General features: G+C 35.4%; 1 protein-coding gene across 1 annotated transcript in view; it reads right to left on the reverse strand.

Moving 5' to 3' along the window:
* Positions 1-20,396, reverse strand: part of SLC49A4 (solute carrier family 49 member 4) — an 81,799-nt gene that overhangs the window by 29,064 nt on the left and 32,339 nt on the right. Inside the window, exons 4-5 of the mRNA XM_032150014.2 lie at positions 14,533-14,662; positions 4,798-4,906 (exon numbers count right to left, since the gene is read on the reverse strand). Coding sequence (XP_032005905.1) covers positions 4,798-4,906; positions 14,533-14,662 — 239 coding nt within the window. The remainder of the gene's footprint in view (positions 1-4,797; positions 4,907-14,532; positions 14,663-20,396) is intronic.

Here is a 20,396-nt window from a genome sequence, read left to right on the forward strand (position 1 = left end):
TTAGCTGGGCATGGTGGTGTGCACCTGTAGCCCTAGCTACTTGGGTGGCTGAGGTGGGAGGATCATTTAAACCCAAGAAGTTGAGGCTCCAGTGAGCCATGCTTCTGCCACTGCACTCCAGCCTGGGCAACAGAGCAAGATGCTGTCTCAAAAAAAAAAAAAATCAACTCAAAATGGATTAAAGATTTAATCCTTTTCCTGTTTGCCCTGAGAATACTCGCCAGAGGCACTTTTGCAGCTGCAGCATTTACCCCAAGATATCTTTGCCATGAACTATCTTGCTTTTATGACTATTTTCACATCACTCTTAGTATATCAACTTTGGAGACAAAAGACATCATTCTACTTATAGCATTCTGTTTTTAGTAGTGGTATTTCCATTTACAAAATATAGTAATTCTCAACTGCTGAAAATGTCAAATCCTAGAAAAAGGAGCATTCCTACGTGTGATGTTAACATCGTTCTCAAACAGTCGTTGGCTAGAGATTTATTTGACGAATCCTATTTTTCTGAAATAGATGATTCTGATGATTCAGATGATTCTGATGTTAGTTCTATTTAGAAATAACTCCAAGAACAGTTTTTATATTTTCATATTGAAAGTCAGTCAGATTTGCTTCAGCATCAAAGAGCATGTTTATATAAAATTAAATGAGTGCTGGCAGCGAGCTGCACTTTTTTTTTTCTAAAAGGGAAAAGGGTTCAATGTAAGACTTGAAACTATGAAACTACTAAAAGAAAACATTGGGGGAACACTACAGGACACTGGTCTGGACACATTTTTTGAGTACAGGCTCAAAAACACAGGCAACAAAAGCAAAATCAGACAAATTGGATTACATAAAGCTAAAAGGCTTCTGAACAGCAAAGGAAACAACAGAGGCAAGAGACAACTTACAGAATGGGAGAAATATTCACAAACTATACATCCAACAAGGGATTAATAACCACTATCTATCTATAAGGAACCCAGGCAACCCAACAGCGAAAAAACCAATCCAATTAAAAAATGAGCAAAAGACCTGAATAGACATTTCTCAGAAGAAGACATACAATGGCCAACAAATATACAAAAAGAAATGTTCAACATCACTAATAATCAGGTAAATGTACATCAAAACTACAACGAATAGCATCTCACCCCAGTTAGGACAGCTATCACCAAAAAGACAAAAAGTAACAAATGCTGACAAGGATACAGAGAAGGGGGAGTGCTCGGACACTGCTGGTAGAAATTAAAGAAGTACAGCCATTATGGAAAACAGTGCAGAGGTTCTGTAGAAAACGAAAAATAGAACTACCATATGATGTAGCAATCCTATTTCTGGGTATATACCCAATAGAAAGGAAATCAGTATATAAAAATCCATATATAAAATCAGTATATAAAAAAGAAGTCTGCACTCCCATGTTTATTGCAGCACAATAGCCAAGGTTTGGAAACAACCCCAAGTGTCATCAACAGATGAATGCATCAAGAAAATATCAGATAGATACACAATGGAATATTATTCAGTCACAAAAAAGAATGAAATCCTGTTATTTGCAGCAACATGGATGTTAAGTGAAATCATGTTAAGTTAAATAAGCCAGCTATAGAAAGACAAATATTGCATGTTCTCACTCCTATGTGGGAACTAAAAAGGTGGATTTCAGGAAAGCAGAATGTAGAATGATAGTTACCAGCTGCTGATGAAGAAAGGTGGGAGGATGAAGAGAAGTTGGTTAAGGGGTACAAAAATACAGTTAGATAGAAAGAGTGAGTTCTAGTACTTGATAGTACAGTAGGGAATTACAGTTAACAATAACTTATTGTATATTTCAAAATAGCTAGAAGAGAAGAGTTGTAAGGTTCCCAACACAAAGAAAAAATAAATGTTTGAGGTGGATAGCACTCTTACCAATTTGATCATTATACACTGTGTACAGGTATCAAAATATTATATATCCCCCCAAATACATACAACAATTACATATCAATTTTAAAAATAAGAAAAATAAAATAAAAATTTTAAAAGCTGCTAATTTCAATAGCTTCAAAAAGTATCAAATACCTGAGAATAAAGCTAACAAACACATAGAAGGCATCTTTGCTGAAAATTGTAAAGCATCATTCAGAGACACTGGGACCTAAGTAAACAGGGAGAAATATAATGATCATGGTTCAGAAAACTCAAATATTATAAAGGAGTTAATTTTGAAAATGATCTGTAGATATAAAAACTCTAACAGAAATCCCAATAAAGGGAGAAATTTACTAAATATCAAAACTAGTACTTATTTATAACACTAGTATAAATAACACAATTTGGTATTGGTGCAGGGACAGACAGACTAAAGGAATAAAGTCTAGAAATACACCCGTGTATATAAGGAGACTTGCTTACAACAAAGATGAATAGAGGGCAGTGAAGAAAAAAAATGATCTTTTCAAACACTGATATTAGGTTAACAAATATCTATGGGGAAAAAAGAAACAACGCCTATCTTATAATAAGTACAAAATCAATTCTAGGTTTAAATTCTAGGTAAATGTGACAGGTAAAAAAACAAAGCTCTAGAACAGCACTGTCCAATAGAACTTTCTTTGATGACAGAAATGCTCTCTATCTACACCATGCAAAATGGTAGCTGCTAGTCTCATGTGGCTATCCCGCACTTGAAAAGTACTACTGCAACTAAGGAAGTGATTTTTTACTTTTATTTCATTTCAATTGGTTTAAATTTCAATTAAGTTTGAAGTTTATTTTGAATGTGGCTAGTAGCTACTATACAGGATGACACAGTTGTACAAGATAACATATTTATGAACTTGGAGCAAGCAAAGATTTATCTTTCTCTTTTCTGCATTACAGCCTCAGTCTGCTAAATCCAACATCTAGAGTATCTAAGAGTTGGTTCCTAATGATTGCTTTTTTAATTTTTTAAATTTTATTTATTTATATTTAAGACCACCGCACCCAGCCAAATAGGGGTCATACTTTCCTGTTTCTTTACATGTCTAATGCTTTTTTTTTTTTTTAATTGTATACTGGGCCGGGTGCAGTGGCTCACGTCTGTAATCTCAGCACTTTGGGAGGCTGAGGTGGGCGGATCACGACGTCAGGAGATTGAGACCATCCTGGCTAACACAGTGAAACCCCGTCTCTACTAAAAATACAAAAAAATTAGCCGGGCGTGGCAGGCACCTGCAGTCCCAGCTACTCGGGAGGCTGAGGCAGAAGAATGGCGTGAACCCGGGAGTCAGAGCTTGCAGTGAGCCAAGATCACACCACTGCACTCCAGCCTGGGCGACAGAGAGAGACTCCATCAAAAAAAAAAAAAAAATTGTACACTGTATGTTGTGGATGATACAATAAAGAGATTCTAGATTCTTTTATCTTTTCTAAGACGGTTGACTTTTGTTCTAGCAGGCAGTTCAATTATTGCTTGATCACCTTGAGCATGTGTAGGCCTCATTTTGTGCTTTAAAAGGATAGATCTCCAAATTCTCTCCTCTTCAGATTTTTGTCTTTGTTTATGATGGGTCTAAACTAGAGTAAGGCTTCCTCTATCTAGGGCATGGTCCTTGATTCTACAGTTGGGCTATTCTGGTTAACAAGTGTGAATGAGGTGTTACCATTCTGGCTGGGCCAGAACTCCCAAGACAATCTTGACGTCTTCTACCTTTGTTCTGCTTTCAACTCATACCACTCTCTCTGTTAAGCCTCTAGTAGCTTTGCCCTTTATATGTGCAGCCCATTTCTCAGCCAAAGATTACTGGAGTCCCCCACAGTCCTCTGGGGAGCCTCCTTCTGCACAGCTCTCTTCTTTACCTATCGGTAAGAAAAAGGCAGCCCAATAGTGGGCAACAGACTCAAACTAGTATGTCACAAGAAAAAGATATTCAAAATATCCAATTCGCACTGAAACACCACAGAAGTCACTATGATGGCACACAACTGCACAGCTATCAGCATGTCTAAAGTGAAAAAGACTAATATCACACAAGTGGCAAATGACGTGGGATGACGAGAAATTTTTGCTGGTAGGATTACACATGGATACCACCACTTTGGAGAATTTTGGCATCATCTACCAAAGTAGCATATACTATACCCAGCAGTTCCATTCCTAGATATGTATCCAGTAGAATTGTGTATAGAGGTGGATAGAGACATGCATGAGAGTGTTAATATAGCATTGTTTGTGACTGTCAAAAATGGTTAACAATCCAAATGTTCACCAAAAGCAGAATAGACAAATTGTTTTTTTTTTTTTTACGCGTAAAATAGAATATCACAGCAGTGTGTTTTTTTCTATTTACCTCTCCAAATTTCTCTCTCCTCCTTTCTACCATGCTATCTGGAAGCAAAGAGAAGGAATGGATGGCATCAAGCATATAGGTGACATGGTTATTTTTAAAGAAATGAAATACCCTTATTTGGAGCCCAGAGAGAAAGTCAGAAACTAGATGAAGAAATAGCTATATATTTGATGATAGGATCTTAATCTTTATAAGGTATGAAGCAAGGATAAAGAATGGAGTCAACAAAACTAAGATTTCCTTCCTTTTTTAAAAAGCCAGTAGTATCATTAATAATGCCCAGAGAAATGTGAAATTCACAACTATTGTCAAAATCAAGGAGGAAAATCAACATTATTTTTTACCTATTCCATAAAGATCTTGCTTTTGCAACAATGTATAGGACAATGTTTTACCCAGTCCTTGAAGCTAAAACCAAGAACATGTAACCAGTATTTATAAATTAAATGAACGAAAATACCTACAACATGTAAAGAAATAAAATACTTACTTGGCTGACATGCGCTGGTGTTAAAATTAAGTCCAGAACTCCAGACCAGCCAGCAAATACACCAAGTGGTATGGCATATGCTAAAGCAATCATCAAAAATCGAAAATTGCTGTGAATGAGAAATAAAAGGAAACATTGTAACAAATTAAAAATCTAGAATAAACTTAGTCATGAAAAATGTATGTCATTTGGAAACTGGAACACCAGAATCAGGAAATATCTGCAGAACGGCATTAAAAACTCAAAAAAAAAAAAAAAAAACGTGCTGGGAAGGTAGCAGAGAAAAGGAAATGCATATACACTGCTGGTTGCAATGTAAATTGGTTCAGCCACCATGGAAGGCAGTTTGGCAATTTCTAAAAGAACTTAAAAGAGAATTACCATTTGACCCAGCAATCCATTATTGGGTATATACCCAAAGGAATATAAATCATTCTACTATAAAGACACATGCACGCGTGTATTCACTGCAGCACTATTCACAATAGCAAAGACGTGGAATCAACCTAAATGCCCATAAATGGTAGACTGGATAAAGAAAACGTGGTACAAATACACCATGGAATACTCCACAGACATAAAAAAGAAGAAGATCACAACCTTTGCAGCAACATGGATGGAGCAGGAGGCCATTATCCTAAGAAAACTAACACAGGAACAGAAAAGCAAATACCACATGTTCTCACTTATAAGTGGGAGCTAAACATCAAGTACATATGGACACAAAGAAGGGAACAACAGACACTGGGACCAACTTGAGGGTGCAGGGTGGGAGGAGGGTGAGGACAGAAAAACTACCTATTGGATACTATGCTTATTATCTGGGTGACAAAATAATCTGTACACCAAACCCCCATGACGTGCAATTTACGCATGTAACAAATCTGCACACGTACCCCGAGCCCAAAAGTTAAAAAATATATACATATATATATACACATATACATATATATGTATATATACATATGAGTAACTATATATAATATATACAATATGTGTATGTATGTGTATATATATATATATATTCTTTAAGAAGCTCAAAGTGGCAAGCTTTATAAAAGAAAAAATCTATCAGTTAATACATTCAAGCTTCTTGAATTTTTTTTTTTTTAAGATGGAGTTCTACTCTTGTCGCCCAGGCTGGAGCACAACGGTGTGATCTCGGCTCACTGCAACCTCCGCCTCCCAGGTTCAAGTGCTTCTCCTGCCTCAGCCTCCCAAAGAGCTGGAATTACAGGCACCTGCCAGCACACCCAGCTAATTTTTGTATTTTTAGTAGACACAGGGTTTCGCCATGTTGGCCAGGCTGGCCTCGAACTCCTGACCTCAGGTGATCCACCCACCTCGGCCTCCCAAAGTGCTGGGATTACAGGCATGAGACACTGCACCTGGCTCGCTTCTTGAAATTTTTTATTTTTATAAGAATAATATTTTGTTCATATTGCTTAAAATTCTCAATGTTTATTATACAGATAACCAATATTATTTCATGAAATGAGTAGGTAGTTTAAAAAAAGCTCTGGTCAGGTATGGTGGCTCATGCCTGTAATCTCAGCACTTTGGGAGACCGAGGTAGGAGAATCACTTGAGGGCAGGAGTTCGAGATCAGCCTGAGCAAGACAGTGAGACCTCAACTCTATAAAAATATTTAAAAATTAGCCAGGTATAGTGGTGTGCACCTGTAATCCCAGTTAATCAGGAGGCTGAGGCAGGTGGCTACTGTGTGCTATGATCACATCATTACAATCTGGCAGTGCTTGACAAATTAAGCTTAGACTATTTTATGACCTAGCAATCATGTTACAGGGTCTATTTTCCAAAGAAATTTTCAGGTCTATGGTGATGTGCATAAGGATGTCACTGCAGTAGTGTTTGTGGTAACAATAAATTGGAGGCAATCTGGGTACACAATGAGAATAAGTAGATGAAATGTGATAGATTAATACCATGGAGTACAAAGAACTAGGTGTACACACAGCAGCAGGGGTGCATCTTGAAACAGAATGCTAACATCACAAAATGAGAGTTGTCCAGATATTATATGCCTCCTGATGAAAGGAAGCAACATCACTTATGAAGTCGTCTTGTAAAACAAAAACAAAAGCAAAAATAAAACCTGAATCACAACATACTTTACAGGAAACATAAAGGAGAGGGGAACATGTCAAACTATACAATGAGGAAATCAACAAAATCCAGATGTTGGGAATAAAAGTGCTGGCTCCTCAACAACTAAATTATAAGAAACAAAGAGCCACGTCAAGGAAACCTACAGATTCTAAGGCACTTTGAACCAATTGCAATGTGTGGCCCTAATGTGGAAACTGTTCAAACTGTTAAATGTTTATGAAATAATTGAAAATTTAAACACTGATTCGTTATTAGCAAATTATTATTTAAAAGTTTTTAGTTAAAATAATGGCACTATATGTTAAAAAGAGTATTTTTTACATATATTGCACATATTGAAATATTTCTGGATGAAATGGAGTTGTCATCTGGGATTTGTTTCATGATGCAGGAAGGTGGGAAGTGGGAAGTGGGTGGTACAAAGATGAAACGAGACTGGTTGTAAACTCACTGACAATTGTTGATACCGACTTATAGGGGTTATACTATTCTACCTTTGTATATTATTGTAACATTCCCAAATGAAAAGTTAAAAAAAAATCCATGTAGTGCTTAGTGAAAAATGTCAAACAGAATGATATCCACAACATGGCATAATTTAGATAAATTAAACATAGATGCATACAAAAGAGTACACATACTGCAAAAGCACAGAGACAAAGAGATACACATTAAAGGCATCTGAGAAGTGGCCTGGGTTGGGGGAGGGAATGGGAGAAGGAAATATAAACGACGAACAAATAGATGAGTAAATGTGTTCACATGCTGGCAAATAATCTGATTAACCCAGAAAGCAATGATTTCAGGAATTCTATGAGAGACTGGGGGTAATTACACTGGCAGGAAGGGAATGGGGCATGGCAGGCCCACAGAATTCCCCTGGAGAGCCCAAAGGTAGAAGCTGGCATTCGTGCAGAGTAAGCAATAAAAGACAAAGGAATGTTAGGTACTGGTGAAAAGGACTGTTTATAGAGAAGGAAGATCTTACACTTTACGGTTTAAACAGAATGAAGAGTTTGACTCTAGGGTAATTAGAAGTAAACACAAGTCAAAGGGGTTGGGGGGGGCAATTTTAAGTTAATGGTTTTTCCTTGTCAGAACAATCCTGTACATAACTCCTTGGCTTAAAATCCTTCAGTGACTCATTATTTCCTACAGAACAGTCCAAAATTATTAGTATGTCAAAATATGACCCCAATCTACCTCTCTACCTTTCTCTATTGCTATCTAACATCTACAGCTAGGTTTGCATGGAAAAAAATTTACTTAAGTGGCATTGTTTTTAAAAAACGATCATTTTAAACTATCATCTTACAAATGTGTGCCACTAATCACAATTCAACCTAACATTTTTTTTTTACCTATTATGTGAAAGGCAATGTACTATGTGCTACAGAGAAGTGATTTTCTTTTTTTTTTTTTTTTTATTATACTTTAGGGTTTTAGGGTACATGTGCACAATGTGCAGGTTTGTTACATATGTATCCATGTGCCATGTTGATTTCCTGCACCCATTAACTCGTCAGAGAAGTGATTTTCAAAAACTTTTTACTGTACCCCAGCATAAGAAATTTATTTTTACTTTGTGACCTACCTATATGCAACATATATACTGAAACAAAAGTCTAAAAGAAGGTATCCTTATTACATGTGATGAAATAATATTTTCTATTCTATTTTATTCCATTCTACTTTGCTTAAAGAAAATGGCTGTCAACTCACTGAATTAGTTGGCTGTAAACCAAAGTTTGAAAAACAATATTACATAGCATTTGAAATGTGGCTGGTGCAATCAAGTAACTGAGTTTTTAATTTTATTTCATTTTAACTAATTTAAATCTAAATTTGAAGTAGAAGCAGTGAAAGTTACTTTTCCATTAAACGTAACTCTGTTTGGTAGGAGTACATTTTACTCTTTTTTTTTTTTTTTTTTTTTTTTTGAGACAGAGTCTCGCTCTGTCACCCAGGCTGGAGTGCAGTGGCGCCATCTCGGCTTACTGCAAGCTCCGCCTCCCGGGTTCACACCATTCTCGTGCCTCGCTACCATGCCTGGCTAATTTTTTGTATTTTTAGTAGAGACGGGGTTTCACCGTGGTCTCCATCTCCTGACCTCGTGATCTGCCCGCCTCAGCCTCCCAAAGTGCTGGGATTACAAGCGTGAGCCACCACGCCCGGCCTACATTTTACTTTAACAGCTGCAACACTAAGATATTTATAGTGTGCACATTGGGGCATGTGTTGTCTCTAGTATTATAATCCATCACTGATATTGGTGTCAATGAATGGATTCAGTTCTAATTATTTTTTTCTACACACTGATGTGACATGTGACATTGTAATTTGTGTATTTGAATATTTCCTGTAGAAAGAAGAGACCAAAATAGAAGAAGGCATGTTGAAAACTTCACAGTGAATGGCAATACAATTTGCCACAGCAGAGCAAAATAAAATGTCTGCTGTGGAAAAAAAGTTTAGAATAATTAAGTGAATAATACTAAAAGACATTTTAGCAAACACATGGTCAATTTTATAGACGTTTCTTTTCAATGATCAAAAAAGAACCAAGAAAATTAGTTGCCTGAAATCAGAATTAAATGTCCAACGAACATTTAAATGATTTTTAGCAGATCTGAACTTATAATTTGGCCAGCTATAAAACGGTTTGGATCCCTGTAGAAAAAGAAAAGCATTTTAGATGAAGAGATGGTAAAAGGATTGTTTTTAGCTGTGGAAATTTGTTAAAAATTATGAGGAAAAGAATAAAAACAGTATTCTACAAAAGTGTAAGATCTGCAATTAAGTCCCAAACAATGGCCTATAGAATATAGAATCTAAGATCCTTTCTAATGATAGCAAATGTCTGTTGATTCAAAATTTCAGAAACTATTTATTTTTAACTTAGGATAAACAGTGCAATACAAGAGACATTGCTCGATAAATAGTTTTTCAACTGTAAATTTAGTGATATCTAAAGTATTCCACTTAATTCCACTAGAAATCAGGTATTTCCAGTAAAAATTTAATGTCCAAATTGACATGTGCTTTAAGTGCTAAATACCCACTGGATATCAAAGATGTTATATGAATAACATATCTCATTAATAAGTTTTAATATTGATTACATGTTAAAATAATGCTTTAGATATGCTTGGTTAAACAATATGCTACTAAAATTGATTTTACTCATTTCTTAAAACTAATTTTACTTATTAATTTTACTTATTTCTAATTAATTTTACTTATTTTTCCTGTTAAAATAAGATTATTAAAAATTTTCAAAGATCTTTATCCCAAATATACAAAGAATTAAAACAAATTTTAAAAAATTTCAATAGCTTTTGGGGTACAAATGATTTTTGGTTACACGGATGAATTGGATAGTGGTGAAGTCTGAGATTTTGGTGCACCTGCCACCTGAGTAGTGTACAGTGTACCCAATATGGAGTTTGTTATCCTTCACTCTCCGCCATCCTCCCCATTCTGAGTGTCCAAAGTCCACTATATCACTCTGTCTTTGCCTACCCATAGCTTAGCTCCCACTTATAAGTAAGAACATACAGTGTTTGATTTTCCATTCCTGAGTTCTTCACTTAGAATAATGGCTTCCAGCTCCCTACAAGTTGATGTAAAAAGCATTATTTTGTTCTTTTTTACAGCTGAGTAGTATTCTGTGGTGTATATATACTCATTTTCTTTTCCTACTCATTGGTCAATGGGCACTTACGTTGGTTCCATATCTTTGGAATTGCAAATTGTGCTGCTATAAACATGTATGTGCATGTGCATGTGTCTTTTTCATACAAAGACTTTTTTCCTTTGGGTAGACACCAGTAGTGGGATTGTTGGGTTGAATGGTACATCTCCTTTTAGTTCTTCAAGGAATCTCCATACTGTTTTGCACAGAGGTGGTACTAACTCACATTCCTACCAGTGGTGTATAAGCATTCCCTTTTCACCACATCCATGTCAATGTCTATTGTTTTTCGACTTTTTAATAATGGCTATTCTTGCAGGGGTAAGGTGGTATCTAATTGTGGTTTTAATGTGCATTTCCCTGATGATTAGTGATGTTGAGCATTTTTTTTCTATGTTTGTTGGCTGTTTGTATGTCTTCTTCTAAGAAATGTCTTCTGGTCATGTCATTTGCCCACTTTTTGATGAGATTTTTTTTTTCTTGCTGATCTGTTTGAGTTCCTTGTAGACTCTAGATATTAGTCTCCCGTCAGATACAGAGTTTGCAGATATTTTCGCTCATTCTGTGGGCTGTTTGTTTACTCTGATTACTTTTGCTGTACAGAAACTTTTTGTTTAATTAGGTCCCATTTATTTATTTTTGTTTTTATTGCATTTGCTTTTAGGGTATTAGTCATGAATTCTTCTTTGCCTAGGCCAACGTCCAGAAGTGTTTCTCTGACATTATCTTCTAGAATTTTTATGGTTTCAGATCTTATATTTAAGTCTTTGATCCATCTTGAGTTTATTTTTGTATAAGGTAAGAGATAGAGATCCAGTTTCATTCTTCTACTTGTGGCTTGCCAGTTTTCCCAGAACTATTTATTAGATAGGGTGTCCTTTCTCCAATTTATGTTTTTGTATGCTTTGTTGAAGATTAGTTGGTTGTATGTATTTGGCCTCATTTCTGAATTCTCTATTCTGTTCCATCGACTACTTTTATACTAGTACCATGCTGTTTTAGTAACTATACCCTTGTAGTATAATTTGAAGTCAGGTAATGTGATGCCTCCAGATTTGTTCCTTTTGCTTAGGATTGCTTTGGCTATTTGGGCTTTTTTTTGGTTACATATGAATTTTAGGATTTCTTTTTCTAATTCTGTGAAAAATGATGTTGGTATTTTGATAGGAACCGCACTGAATCTGTAGATCATTTTGGGTAGTATGGTCATTTTCACAATATTGATTCTTTCAATCCATGAACATGGAATGTGTTTCCATTTGTTTGTGTCATCTATGATTTCTCTCAGCAGTGTTTTGTAGTTCTTGTAGAGACATTTCACCTCCTTGGTTAAGAATATTCCTAGGTATTTTAATTTTTTTGCAGCTATTGTAAAGGGGACTGAGTTATTCATTTGATTCTTGGCTTTCTCATTGTTGGTGTAGAGCAGTGCTACTGATTTGTGTACACTGATTTTGTAACCTGAGTTTACTGAATTCATTTATCAAATCTAGGAGTCTTTTGGAAGAGTCTTTAGGGTTTTTCAGGTATATGATCATATCATTGGCAAACAGTGATAGTTTGACTTCTCTTTTTCCAGTTTGGATGCCCTTTATTTCTTTCAGTTGCCTGACTGTTCTGGCTGGGACTTCCAGTACTTTCGAACTGAAGTGGTGAATGTGGGCATCCTTGTCTTGTTCCAGTTCTCAGGGGAAATACTTTCAAGTTTTCCCATTCAGTATGATGTTGGCTGTGGGTTTGTCACATATGGCTTTTATTCTGAAGTATGTCCCTTCTATGCCTAGTTTATTGAGGGTTTTTATCATAAAGAGGTGTTACTGAATGCTTTTTCTGCATCTATTAAGATGATCACATTGTTTTTGTTGTTAATTCTGTTTATGTGATATATCACATTTGACTTGCGTATTTTAAACAATCTCTGGTATGAAACTCACTTGATCATGGTGTATTATCTTTCTGATGTGCCGTTGGATTCAGTTAGCTAGTATTTTTATTAAGGATTTTTGTATCTCTGATCATCAAGGCTATTGACCTGTAGTTTTCTTTTTTGTTAATGTCTTTTTCCGGTTTCAGTATCAGGGTGACACTGGCTTCATAGAATGACTTAGGGAGGAGTCCCTCTTTCTCAATCTGGTTTTGGTATCAGGATGATGGCTTCATAAAATGAGTTAGGGAGGATTCCCGCTTTCTCAATCTTTTGGAATAGTTTCAGTAGGATTGGTATCAATTCTTCTTTGAAAGTCTGGTAGAATTCAACTGTGAATCCATCTGGCCAATCTGACCATGACCTTTTCTTGGTTGGCAATTTTTAAGTTACTGAATCAATCTCACGGCTCATTATTGGTCTGTTCAGGGTTTCTATTTCTTCCTGATTTAATCTAGGAGCATTGTATGTTTCCAGAAGTTTATCCATTTCCTCTAGATTTTCTAGTTTGTGTCCAGAGAGGTGTTCATAGTAGTCTTGAATGATCTTTTGTATTTCTGTGGTGTTGGCTGTAACATCTCTATTTTCATTTTTAATTGAGCTTATCTGAATCTTCTTTTCTTGGTTAATCTAGCTAATGGGGTATCAATTTTGTTTATCTTTTCAAATAGCCAGCTTTTTGGTTTACTGATCTTTTGTATTTTTTGTTTCAATTTCATTTAGTTCTGCTCTGATCTTTGTTTTTTCCTTTTTTTCTGCTAGCTTTGGTTTTTTGTTATTGTTTCTCTAGTTTCTTGAGGTGTGACATTAGGTTGTCAATTTGTAATCTTTCAGACTTTTCGATGTAGGCATTTAGTGCTATAAACTTCCCTCTTAGCGCTGCTTTTGCTGTATCCCAGAGGTTTTAATAACTTATATCACTATTACGGTTCATGTTAAAGAATTTAATTTCCATCTTGATTTCATTGTTAACCCAAAAATCATTCAGGAGCAGACTTTAATTTCCGTGTGTTTGCACGGTTTTGAGGGTTCCTTTTGGAGGTGATTTCTAGTTTTATTCCACTGTGGTCAGAGAAGATACTTGATATGATTTTGATTTTTAAAAATTTATTGAAGACTATCAGAAAATGTAAGATTACTTATGTGGCTTGCATTTTATTCCTATTGGACAGTATTATTGCAGCAGATGTAAAGACATAGATACTACTTCTTGACCACAAGAAACTTACCATCTGGGGAGAGGAACCCAAGGAAAGAAAGAACCAATTTAGAGAGAGTTGTTGAAGAATCAATAAAAACTCATTACAACTAACTGTGAAAAAATTTCAAATGACAAAGTCTAGTGGTCCAATTGCAAATCATAATCAATAGTGGTGTTTTATATATCCCAATAATTAAATTCAGTACTGGGCATTTGAGCCTTCAAGAGTAGAGTTTAATCTAACTACACTTAAGTTAAAGCAATAAAATTAAATAATATATTAGGTTTCTTAAAGTATGATCCTACTGCTGGTACATAAAATGATTTCAGGTGATACGTGAATAATATTATTTATTTTATTCACTTTGTATTGACTAGCACCTGCTTATTTTAATATGCCTTAACAAACACATAGTAAATTAAAATAATGTGCATATTAGGAAAAGTATAACACATAGAATCCATGATTTCACAGACACTATTGTATGATATGGGATTCTTTATAAAAGAAAATTATTTAAGAAGAATAAAATATTTGATTTTTAAAACATTAAGCAAATAATAGTATAGGTGATATGTAGAGAAGGCAAAAATTATAGAGGTTTTTGTTTTTGGTGATTTTTCAAGATAGATTTCTCGTAGGAAATCTAAAATATTCAATTAGTATTTTATCAATTACAACCTAATAGGTTGCTGAAAAATTACTATATTAAATTATTTTTTAAAAATCTGAAGTTATCTTGAAGATGTCAGTCAAAGCCATCCAGTGACTCTCAGTATATTTACCTTAATAATCTACAAACGCTTCTCCGATAACTCAGCCGCTGGCTAGCTGCAGCAACACTGGGAGGAAGAGGAGGTCGGGGTGGGAAATAAGCTAGTGTTGCAGAAAATATTAAGCAGACAACTCCAAATTCTGAAAGAAAAAAATAGGTAAAATGTTAACCAGGAAACACAAAAAGTTGAAGACTTCAAGTATTTATTTGTTTTTTGAAACAGGGTCTCACTCCGTCACCCAGGCTGGAATGCAGTGGCATGAACATGGCTCACTACAGACTTGACCTCCTGGGCTCAAGTGATCCTCCTGCCTCAGCCTCCCAAGTAGCTGGGACCACAGATGCATGCCACCATACCAGGCTAATTTTTATTTTTTATTTTTTTAGAGATAGGGTCTCACCATGTTGTCCAGGCTGGTCTCAAACTCCTGAGCTCAAGTGATGTTCAAGCCATTCTCCTGCCTCAGCCCCCCAAAATGCCGGAATTAAGGTGTGGGCCACCATGCCCGGCCTCTCACGTATTTATTTATCTAACAAATATTTACTAAGTATCAACTGAGTCTGAGCCATATAGAGATAAGCAAAATATAGTATCTAGCCAAGATTGCTCAGTCTAGTTAAAAAGAAATGAATATATAAAGATATAAATTTCAGCAAGTAATTGGTAAGAGGTTATACTAACAATGATGTATAGGCTGGTACTATGGCACACAGATAAAAAGACTGAGGAAGTAAACAAATGTTGCCTTATGGAGAAAAGCCAACATTAAAAGCCAACAGTACATTACTATAAAAGAGATTGTGAAACAGGTCTAGGATGATTGTCTAATAAGTATGGTGCTCAGAAAAAAACTGGTAAGAAATAACAGGATAGCAGGTTTGTTTGATTCATAATAGGATAGTCTGATGCATTGTGTAAGACAGACCCAATTTACAGACTGTATGGGAAATTTGAACAAGAAAGCATCCAAAAATAAGAGACCAAGAGACAGAGAATAGAATTTAAACACAAGACTAGCTAATGGAGAGTATTAAACAATCAGAAGTAAAATGAATACCCAAACAATCTTAATTTGTCTCCATTATAGAAGGGAAGGTTCTAGCATCCCAATCTTTCCCTCTATAATTCTGGCACTTGGAAGTTCCAGCTTTTGATAACCATGTCCAATTTTGTAGAAAAGCACAGCACTAGTAGAAAAGTCAAGAAACTTGGAATATAGACCTGTCTGCCATTAATTAGCTTGTAATTTGAACAAATCCCTTAATCTTTCTAGGCCAATAAAGGGATTGAATTTAGTGATTTCTAGAGGTCTTTTCAGTTGGATAATTTTAATTCTAGGGATATATATATTCTTAGAAAAAAGGACAACATTCCTAAAAGACAATTAACCACAGATAATTCTGTTTAATTCAGTTAGAAATTTAAAGATTCCTATTTTTTTAAACAGAAGATTGTTAACAGATTCCTTTTCTTCTTTCTTTTTTTTTTTTTTGGTGTTCTCAATCTGTTCATTATTTGTCAATCTGAGGAGCAACAAGAAATTAATGAACTGTTCTAATTTAGAGTTATTTTAATTATTAGTAATACTGAATGAGCACCTAAAATATGCATATTGGCCACTTGTATGTCTTCCATGATTGCCTTATTCATATTCTTTGACCATCTATTGGCATTTTTGCAAACAACTTCACTGAGATATTATTCACATGACATACAATGCACACATTTAAAGTGCACAATCTAGTGGTTTTTCATTTACTAGCAGAATTGTACAATCATAACCACAATCAATTTTAGAATTTTTTCAACATCCCAAAAAGAAACTTTGTACCCATTACTCTCAATCTCCCAGTCCTAGGCAACCTCTGATCTATTTTTAGTCCCTATAGATTTGAGTATTATGGACATTTCCTATAAATGGAATCATATAATATGTGGTCTTTTATGACTGGCTTCTTTCACTTTGCATAATGTTCTCAAGGGTCATTCACGTTGGAGTATGTATCAGTACTTTAGTATTTTTTATTGTCAAATAATATTCCATTGTACAGATACACCACATTTTGTTCATCCACTTATCAGTAGATAGACATCTGGGTTGTTTCCACTTTTTCACTATTATAAATAATGCTCATGTATACATTTTTACATGGGTGTATGTTTTCATTTCACTTGGATATATATCTAGAAATGGAATTTCTGGATTGTATGGTAATCTTTGTTTAACATTTTGAGGAACTGTGAAACTGTTTCCAAAGCGGCTACACCATTTTACATTCCCACATATGGGAATGTATGAGGGTTCTAATTTCTCCACTTTCTTGCCAGTACTTTATTATTTTCCATTTTATTGATTCTAGCAATCCTACTGGGTGTGAAGTGTAACTTATCATGGTTTTGATTTGCATTTCCCTAATGACTAACGACATTGAGTATCTTTTCATGTGTTTGATGAACATTTGTGTATTTTCTTGGGAGAAAGGTGTTTGAGTCCTTTACCCACTTCTTAATGGCGTTGTCTTTCTGTTGTTGAGTTGTAAGAATGCTTTATATAATCTGGATATAAGTCCCTTATAAGATATATGATTTGCAATCATTTTCTCCCATTCTGTGGACTGTCTTTTTCACTCTCTGCATTCTTTGAAACACAAAAGTTTCAAATTGTGATGAAGTCTAATTTATCTTTTTTCCTTTGTCACTGGTGCTTTTGGTGTCTTTTATAAAAAAGGCTTCACCTAATCCAAGGTCATAAAGATTTACTCGTTAGTTTTCTTCCAAGAGTTTTATAGTTTTAGCTCTCACATTTAGGTTTGAGTTAACAAGGGGGTTCAAATTCATTCTTTTGAATTTGGATATTCAGTTATTCCCGTACCATTTACTGAAAAGACTTTTTCCCTTATCATCTTGGGACCCTTCTGAAAAATCAATTGACCATAAATGTAATGGCATTTCTAGGCAGTATCACTTTTTTAGAATCTCATTTCTATTCTACTGATTTATATGCCTATCCTTATGCCGGTACTATGCTATCTTATAGCTTTGTAATAAGTTTTGTAGTTGAGAAGTGTGAGTTCTCCAATTTTGTTCCTTTTCAAGATTGTTTTGGATATTGCTGGTCCTTTGCATTTCCATGTAAATTTCAGGATCGCCTTGTCGATTTCTGCAACAAAGGCAGCTGGGATTTTAAAAGGGATTGCACTACATTTGCAGATAAATTTGGGGATATCTTCACAATATTAAACCTCCCAACATGAACATGGAATGTCTTTCCATTTATTTAGGTCTTCTTTAATTTCTTTCAACAGTGGTAGTCTTCAGATTATAAGTTCTGCACTTCATTTGTTAAGTTTATTCCTAAACCTTTTATTCTTTTTGATGCTATTGCAAATTGAATTGCATGTTAAGATTGTTCATTGCCAATATATAGACAATTGATTTTTACATATTAATCTTGTACCATAAAACTTTGCTAAGCTCTTTTTTTTTTATCTAATAGTTTTTAGTGAACTCCAGAGAATTTTCTGTATTCAAGATCACATCATTTTCAACAGAGATATTCTTTACTACTTCCTTTACAATCTGGATATCTTTTGCTTTTCTTGTTCAGTGATACTGCCTAGAACCTACAGCACAGTTTTAAAAAGGCATGGAAAAATGGACATCCTTGTCTTGTTCATAACCCTAGAAGTGAAATGTGATGTTACCTGCAGGTTTTTTGTTTGTCACCCAGGCTGGAGTGCGGTGGTGTGATCTTGGCTCACATTACAACCTCTGCCTCCCAGGCTCAAACGATTCTTGTGTCTCAGCCTCCTGAGTAACTGGGATTACAGGCATGTGCCATCATGTCCGGCTATTTTTTTTGTACTTTTAGTAGAGATGGGGTTTTGCTATGTTGGCCAGGCTGGTGTCAGACTTCTGGCCTCAAGTGATCCTCCCTTGTTGGCCTCCCAAAGTGCTGGGATTACAGGCATGTGGGTTTCTAATAGATGCTTTTTATTAGGTTGAGAGAGTTCCTGTCTATTCCTAATTCATTGTTTCCAGTTCATTGAAAGGGTGTTGGATTTGTCAAATGCTTTTTCTTCATCTTTTAAGATGATCATGTTTTTTCCCTTTTATCTGCTGATATGATACATTACATAAATTGAGTTTTGAATGTTAAACCAACCTTGCATTGCTGGAATAAATCCCATTTAGTCATGGTATATCATCCGTTTTATGATATATGTTGCTGGAATCAGTTTGCTAGTATTTTGTTCAGGACTTTTGTGTTTATACTCATCTGAGATCTGGATCTGTAGTTTACTTTTCTTATGTTACTTTTGTCGGGAATAATTTAAGAATCTTTAAATTTTTAAAATGACAATTCTAGTACAGTATTTTGAATAGAATGAAGTCATGGGACAGTCTTTCAGAAAGGCAGATTGGCAAACATGAAAGCAATGAAGAAGTAATTGGGAAGCTTTGAGCAGGGGCTTCTGCTTGACTGCATGGGAACCATTAGCTGCATGTACTGCATTGATACATGCTTGACAGTGCTTAACATCATGTAAAAAATATAATCATTGCTTAGGTTTTCAATAAATAAAGTTTAAAACTTATATTTCACATGCGTTCAGTTTTATTTACTCATTTTTACATTTTTATTTTTTCTTTAAAAGGAATAAGTTGTGTAAAGGAGGTGAAATGCTTTATATACTGCTGCTACCCTTGCTTTCAGTTTTAATCCTTCTAAACCATATTTTGAAATGTAAATGTCATCAAATAATTCTCTGACGTACAGTTCTTCAGAGTGTGGCCTTTGCCTACAATGTGGTGAACCTTAAACCCTTCAGCCCTGCTTAGAAGGTTTGTGTGGGGCTTGCTTTCCTCTCTAGCTTCACCTACTAGTACTCTCACTAGATTTAAGCCACTCTGGGCTTGAACATACCAGGGTGTCTCCGTTCACTGCGCTTCTCCTTCAAGTTTCCTCTCTATAGTGTAATCTTCCTGCCTACTGTATTTAACCATCGTTCTCTCATTCCTCAGGCTCTGATTTAGAAGCTGCATCTCCAGGAAGCTCTACTTTACCTCCAAAATCTGGGTTAGGTGCTCCTTCTCCGAGCTCTCAGAGCAACTGTAGGCCTTTGGTTTACAATACTCACTGCTCTATTTTACAATTGTTTACCTGTCTGTATCATTCAGGACACTAAGTTCTGTTACACCAGGAACCATGCCTATCTCAGTGACTCGCATAGTGACAGATACACGGGCGTTCAAAACATGTTTGTGAAATTGATAAGTGAACAAAAAGGTTAAAACAAGGTTCATTATAACTGGGTCCCTTATCATTCCAGTCTCATTTTCTGCCAGTTGTTACCCATACCCAAACACATTTACACCACTCCAGCCATACTCAATTACTTGCAGTTCCCTAGACATACTGAGCTCTCTCATACCTTCCCTGCCTTTGCAGTTACTGTTCCCTCTGTATGGAATACACTAACCACTCAAACACTTGGTGAACTCCTACAAAATTCTTAACTTTAATTATTATATTCTTGTTGAAGCCTTTCCTGCCCCCTCAACTTCCCTATAAACCCAGGCAAGTTAGGTCTCCCAACCTCTGTATATCTTGATTTGTATTATAATTGTCTCATCATTGACCTTACCAATTCCTAGTGCTCAGCACAGTGCTTGGCATATAGTAAACACCTACAAAAAGTTTTCTGAATGTAGAGGAAATAATAAACAGGCATATGGAGAGAGGGGCTATATCTATGAAAATCTGTAGGAGACTATGCTATAAGAGTGGACCAGGGCTTGACTCTAGAAATAAAATAATTCAAAGAATATTTTAGAAAGGTCAGTATCCCTGATAACAGACTAAACATAAA

The sequence above is a fragment of the Hylobates moloch genome, unplaced genomic scaffold (assembly GCF_009828535.3).
Source record: "Hylobates moloch isolate HMO894 unplaced genomic scaffold, HMol_V3 SCAFFOLD_4, whole genome shotgun sequence".
NCBI lineage: Eukaryota > Metazoa > Chordata > Mammalia > Primates > Hylobatidae > Hylobates > Hylobates moloch.